Here is a 6,981-nt window from a genome sequence, read left to right as displayed (position 1 = left end):
TGGCCAGTTGGGTGGAGCGCGAGTATTCTCCAAGTTGGATGCGCGGTCTAGTTTCCGTCAGGTGAAGCTGAGAGCCGACAGCCAGGAACTCACGACATTTATAACGCCGTTCGGCCGCTACTGTTACAAGAGACTCCCTTTTGGTATTGCCACGGCACCAGAGTATTTCCAGCAGTTAATGTTGAGGGTTCTTGAGCGCTGGCCTGGGGTCGTGAACCTGATTGATGACATTCTAATCTTTGGGAAAGACCGTCAAGAGCACGACGACCGCCTGGCTGCAGTCCTTGCTCGCCTTGAGGAGGAGGGTGTCACCCTTAACGAAAAGAAGTGCGCGTTTCGGGTCAGCTCGGTCAAGTTCATTGGAGTAGTGATTGGGGCAGACGGGATCTCGCCAGACCCGGACAAGGTGAAGGCTGTCAGGGATCTGCCGCCACCGACCGACGTCAGCGGAGTATGAACGATTACTGGGAATGACCAATCACGTCACACGGTTTATACCTCACCTATCCGACGTTACGGAGCCCATTCGTTCCCTCCTAAACAAGAACAGCACCTGGACTTGGGGTCCCAGTCAAGAAAAAGCCTTCTCACGCCTCAAGTTGCTATTGAGCTCCGACAAGTGTATGGCAAAATACGATCCTTGCTACCACACTGTAGTATCCGCGGATGCCAGCTCCTACGGTCTGGGAGCTGTAGTGCTACAGGACCAGCCTGAAAGTACTTGACGGGCTGTAGCGTATGCTTCAAGGGTGCTTACTCCGACGGAAGCACGTTATAGTCAAACAGAAAAGGAAAGCCTCGCGGTGACTTGGGCCATTTCACGGTACGACCAGTTCCTTTGCGGCCTAAGCTTCGAGGTAGAGACAGATCACCTTCCTCTGGTCACCCTTTTGGGCAACAAGGACCCAGAACTCGTGCAGCCTCGCATACAACGAATGCGAATAAAACTGATGTGATATCAGTACGTGGTGAAATATGTGCCTGGAAAGCACTTAGCTACGGCGGACACTTTGTCACGAGCTCCCTCTGATTTGCCAGCTACTCGCATGGTAGGCACCCTGGAGTTGTTTGTCGGTGAAGTGTTCAAGGAATTACCGCCTCTTGTAGCAAGGCGGCTAGAAGATGTCCGCATACACCAAGCCCAAGATGGAGTCTGCTCTGCGGTCATGACGTACTGTATGAAAGGATGGCCAGACAAAAACAAGGTGCCCCTGCAGATCACTCCATTTTGGAAGGAGAGGGACAGATTGAGCATATACGACGGCATCCTTCTGCTGGACCGACGACTTGTCATTCCTTCAGCCTTGCGCCAGGACATTCTCGCACTCTTACACGAAGGACATCAGGGAGTGCGCCGTTGCCAAGAACGGGCCAGGGAGTCTGTTTGGTGGCCTAACTGTAACATGCATGTTGAGCATATGGTGACCCAATGTGCCATATGCGCCGAGACTCGAGTTCAGTGTTCTGAGCCTTTGTTGCCCACGGTTACACCTGACAGACCGTGGCAGCACCTTGGCATCGATCTGTTTCAACTTAAAGGCCGCGATTACGTCCTGATTGTTGATTATTATTCCAGGTTTCCCGAAGTAGTCTCCGCGGGGTCCACCACGGCACCAGCTGTTATCTCGGCGATCAAGAGCTGCATTGCCCGTTTTGGCATACCGGACATTGTCCGGACCGACAACGGACCGCAGTTTGTGTCCAATGAGTTCGCCGAGTTTGCGCGGTCATACGGCTTCCGTCACGAGACCAGCAGCCCGAGGTACCCCCAGAGCAATGGAGAGGCAGAGTGCATGGTGCGCACAATGAAAGACTTGCTCTTCAAAGGTCCTGATCCCTACCTTGCCTTACTGTCGTACCGCGACACGCCTGGTCCCAACGGTATTTCCCGGCTCAAGCCCTGATGGGAAGGAAATTACAAACTCGTCTCCCGAAACTACCAGAACAACTGGTGCCGTCGTTACCATGCCACACGAGTTTCAGGGAAAAGGACTCGTGGAACAAGGCACGCCAAGCGATGAACTACAATCGCCGTCATGCTTCAAGCTAATTGGCCCCTTTGAGTCCTGGAGACTATGTATGGGTCACTGACACACGCTGCAGTGGTGAAGTACTCTCACAGGCTCAGCGTCCACGGTCCTACCTTGTTCAGACCCCCAGAGGCGTCCTTCAGCGTAATCGTCGACACCTGGTACTTCATTCATCGGAAGCGACCCCAGCTCAACTGGCAGCTTCTCCGCCTGTCACTCCCGAGATCATGCAGCCTGCAGCACCTCGGGAAGATCCAACGCAGACGGAAGTGACGCCGCAGGAAACGCTGACACAGACTCGCAGCAGTCGTATAGTGAGACCACCGCGGCGGTTGGACTTGTAGGGACCTGTCCCATAAAGGGTGAAAAGAAGGGATGTAGAGGTCGCCACCTGTGCCTTGAGCAAGTGGCCATAAGGCGACGCTACAAAGACGTGATAATATAAGGGGCTTTGGGAGAGTGTATAAAGTTTTTTGTTTTGGTTTCCGCTTGCCAGTAGTCCGGCCTCGTCCCTCGGTCCTATGCTGAACATATGCCAGTGAAGTCGTCCGCTACATCGGTGGCTTTGTGGTTAGGGCAACCAGCAAGCATCTTCACTGTGCGGAATGCGCAGCAATGCTCACCAATGACACTGTGACTAGCTGCTAACATACATAAAGGACAATGGTGGTCTTATCAGAACCATCACGCTTTGTGCAATGCAGCAATGTGTGCAGCAGAGACAGTGCTACGCCAAGGCAACACGACAGGAGACAACATCCACAAGATAACTCTTAGGGCCTTCCAACAATTCGTAAGCAATATGAAGTCATGCTTCACAATTGTACACACTACTCTGAAGACCCGCAGCATGTGATAAGCCTCACAAAAGTGCTGCAGAAAAAGTATGTCACTCTCCGAAGAAAGAAATTGGTAGACGCCGCACTGAGAAGGAAGCGCGGTCATCAGGCACGTGCTCACAAAGCGTGTGCTATTGCTCACCAGTGATTGACCTAGCAAGTCACCTTGAGTAGAAAGATTCTACATTTCACACAAAAAAATCATACAATCTTTTGTGACAAGACAGCTCCAGCAAAGACAGCAAGAGCTGCAGTTTTCTGTGTTCTGATACTGAACTTTTGTGACGAGACAGCTCATGCAAAGACAGCAAGAGTTGTTGCTGATGTGTAGGTACGATACCCGGCTTCTGTGATGACACAGCTTCTGCTGAAGACTGGCCAAACAGATGACTCTCTAGTTGTAGTACAGGGTCTGCAAGTGTGTGAACGAGACAGCTCGTGCAAAGACCAGCAAGAGTTGTTGCTGTTGTGTAGGTCCGATACCCGGCTTCTGTGATGACGCAGCTTCTGCGAAGACTGCAACAGATGACTCTCTTGTGTCGTTACCAGGATCTGCAAGTGTGGTGACGAGACAGCTCGTGCAAAGACGGCAAGAGTTGTTGCTGTTGTGTAGGTACGATACCCTGGCTTCTGTGATGACACAGCTTCTGCGAAGACTGCAACAGATGACTCTTGTGTAGTTACAGGGTCTGCAAGTGTTGTGACGAGACAGCTCGTGCAAAGACAGCAAGAGTTGTTGCTGTTGTGTAGGTACGATACCCGGCTTCTGTGATGAAACAGCTTCTGCGAAGACTGCAACAGATGACTCTCGTGTAGTTACAGGATCTGCAAGTGTTGTGACGAGACAGCTCGTGCAAAGACAGCAAGAGTTGTTGCTGTTGTGTAGGTACGATACCCGGCTTCTGTGATGACACAGCTTCTGCGAAGACAGCAAGATTTGTTGCTTTTGTGTAGTTACATGATCTATGACTTTTGTGACGGGGCATCTCTTGCAGAGATTGCAACGGCCTTCACATTTAGGCAGTTATCATACCAGGCTTCTGTGATGAGGCAACTCCTGCAAAGACTGCAGAAGAGTTGTCACTTTTGTGTAGTTGCATGACACTAACGTCATGCAGTTGACCCAGTGGCTGCAGCATGCGGCGATTACAAAAATTATGGGGGAGGGGCAAGAGATGTTGAGCCCCACCACTCTCGCCTCCTCGTGGTTCCCCTGGGAAACGCTGGGGCTTTGGCAATGCCTTAACCCCAGTAGGCTAAAGAGAGTGGAGAGCAATAGTTAAATAGATACTAGAGCCTTTATGTTGTTGGGATGCCACATGGGCAGGCAAGTACAATTTCCATGTATAGAAAATTTTATAATGCGAGAAAAATGGTTGTGCAATATACGCACTGTTCTAGATGAAAAAAAGCGAAGTATGAGGTTATATGGATGAGGAGCTGCTTTAAGCATTCTTGCATGGCAAAACATTTTGAATAAGTTACCACATGAATCTCATGTAGTCCCATTTACGGACACTGAACCGAGGCAGTCTAGCTGCTAGAGCCCACAGCAAATTTAATAAAGCAACAGTAATTATACATTACCTGATTTTGGTATACCTACTTCCATCCTCTTTACTTCACCACTTTGAGGGTAACAATGTGTTATTTTCAGTACCGATGATGCAAGCTGCGCTAGGCCACTCGCAACGACAAATGCAAATTCTTACGAGAGAACGCGACGCTTCTTGGCACAAGGCGGAACAGTACAGCATTAACAACACAGTAAACAAGATCACCGAATGACAGAATCGAATCATTCAGCAATTCCCTTTGTTTAGCAGTAGTGATGCAACACGAATCGTGCGTAGTATCTCTGAGTCACAAAGCCTAGATCAGGTCCAACAAAGTCATCTGCAAGTTGGCAATACTTTTCCGGATACCCTTTACTACACTAGTTTGGTTGAATCAAAACTGAATTTTCCTTTTTCATGTTCGAACATTTGCCGCTGGACCATCCGCCCTATTAATTAACAGAGCTAGTTGCTCGAATGAATCACCTTTCTTGTTCGGGATGCCCATCAAACACGTTCAAAAGGCCAGCGCCTCAAAACTATAAGAGCCTACACATACTACATAAAAAGCTCATTGTGCAAACTACGATACCGGTTTTAGGCTATGCGGAACACAATAGTTTCGTGACGCCTTTGCCCTACGATGGCTCGCTACGCTTGAGTTCTGTGGGTCACTGAGTGCTTCGTTTTAGAAACAAATTAATCACAAAAAGAACCGCTTCAGCTGTCGATGTGCGCTGTCCCTGCAGCCGAGGCAAGGTGCCCACAATGTTACAGCCGTGCCCCGCGCCATGGTCTGCAACGAAGAATGCGCTTTCTACCACGCAAAAACGTCCCTTTTCGACGGTCGTAACATCTCCATCCTTTCTACCATAACTCGCGCACAATCGCTTGCAGAGTACATACCGTGACTTTAGCATAGTCGTAGCAACGAATTATACACACTCTAAAACCGCTACACCACAACGTCACCGCTCGCAGAGGCTGAGACAGGCAGGCAGCGACAAAGAACGGCATGAAAGTGAGAAAATCTTGAGGGCATGAAGAACGATAACAAACGAAACTCACCTCTAAAATTCAATCCGTAGAACCATTCGCAAGCCACCAATTTCCAATCCGAATTCACACCCAGTGAACCATTAATGTACCATAGATGTCCATAGAACATCATGTTTGAGACATTGCACACGTCCTATAGATATCTATATTTCTCCAAACAACGTACAAATACGTACCATGGATATCTAAGTCCCATCCAGATCACGTTGCTCTAACGTTGAAAGGATGTCGCAGCTGGACATAAGTAACCTCTAATAGATGTTCTTTTTTGGGACGCAGGACGTCCATAGAACATCTAGTGGATCTTTCCTGCTGACGCTATAATGAGCTGTATACCTGCGAGTGCCACAGTAGATTACTATTGAATACAAATGAAATACGAACAGCAGAGTGTGTGGCCAAAACCTAACTAAAAGCACAATGTGTGGCGTCGGCCAGTGATGATTGTACACATGCATGTGGTTTCGATGCAGAGTGCGGGGCTGCTTGTCCTAGTGCGTATTACGTCACCTGTATTTTGTTGAAGCTTGTATTCTCACCCCGCCATTGCAGTGCCATTCCTATCTGTGATTACTTTTAAGGTGGCTAGCACTAGTGTTGCGCATCCAATGCAATATATTTTTCGTGCTATTCAATTTACGATTGGACACTGGCAGCTTTGATGGTGGTAACAAAGCAAAGCAATCCACGTTAGCAAGCTGGGGGCAAGCCAGCTATATCACGCTACAGATGTAGCGATGGTGCTAGTCACCATAACAGTGTACTGCCAGGTGGGTATGGCACTACCCGAGGAGAGATGAGAAAACAACTTTCGGACAAAATACGGGTGACGTTTATCGCAATAGGGCGAGAAGCGCTGCACTACATCCCCACGCACGTGCACAACGACTGGCCGACGACATACACCGTATACCTTTAGTTATGCTTCGGCCACACGCTCCGCTGTTCGCATTTAATTTGTCTGCGATGGTACATCTGCACACTAATGGCACAGTTACCCACATTGTCAGCATGTAGCTGGTGACTTTGCTTGAAATGTTTTGTTAACGTGTAAACGTGTGAATGTGAAAATATAAACTGCAACACTTAAGGTGAAATCCTTAGATGGCTCAATGGTCGAAAAATCCGATGTCCAGCGTCGCAGCACCAAAATTCAATGGCACCAAAATTGGGGATTGAACCTTCGACCTTTGGTGTTAATTAGGTCGAAGCGAATTAAGGCACATTTCATTCAGATAGAGTTAATTGAGGCACTCTAACCCACGGCCTTTGTTGGGAGTCGAAACCACTTGAGATATGGGCGAACCGGCCACATCTCCAATTATCTCCAAGTTTGATTCCAATTGACATGGTGAAGGTAAGTTGAAGCCACTCCTTGGGTGTTCATTATAGCGAAGTTATTTAAGGCAAGTTAATTAGATGCACTCGACTCTCGAACGTTGGTGGAAGTCGAACCCACGACTTTTGGTGTTATTAGACAAAGTTAAGATACAATAA

The 6,981-nt window shown here is 48.6% G+C and overlaps 1 protein-coding gene across 1 annotated transcript; it reads left to right on the top strand.

Moving 5' to 3' along the window:
• The first annotated feature begins 1,046 nt into the window (after positions 1–1,046).
• LOC119454330 (uncharacterized protein K02A2.6-like) lies at positions 1,047–1,904 on the top strand. The gene has a single exon (XM_037716289.1). The coding sequence runs from the start codon at positions 1,047–1,049 to the stop codon at positions 1,902–1,904; it is 858 nt and encodes a 285-aa protein (XP_037572217.1).
• The last annotated feature ends 5,077 nt before the right edge of the window (positions 1,905–6,981 follow it).

Source organism: Dermacentor silvarum, chromosome 5 (genome assembly GCF_013339745.2).
Source record: "Dermacentor silvarum isolate Dsil-2018 chromosome 5, BIME_Dsil_1.4, whole genome shotgun sequence".
In the NCBI taxonomy this organism is placed as follows: Eukaryota; Metazoa; Arthropoda; class Arachnida; order Ixodida; family Ixodidae; genus Dermacentor; species Dermacentor silvarum.
The sequence above is the reverse complement of the archived record's forward strand: the minus strand, read 5'-3'. Positions and strand labels throughout refer to the sequence as shown.

What these genes read in the sequence shown, in the direction of transcription:
- LOC119454330 (XM_037716289.1), top strand. Translation starts at nt 1,047, where the DNA reads ATGGTAGGCACCCTGGAGTTGTTTGTCGGTGAAGTGTTCAAGGAATTA.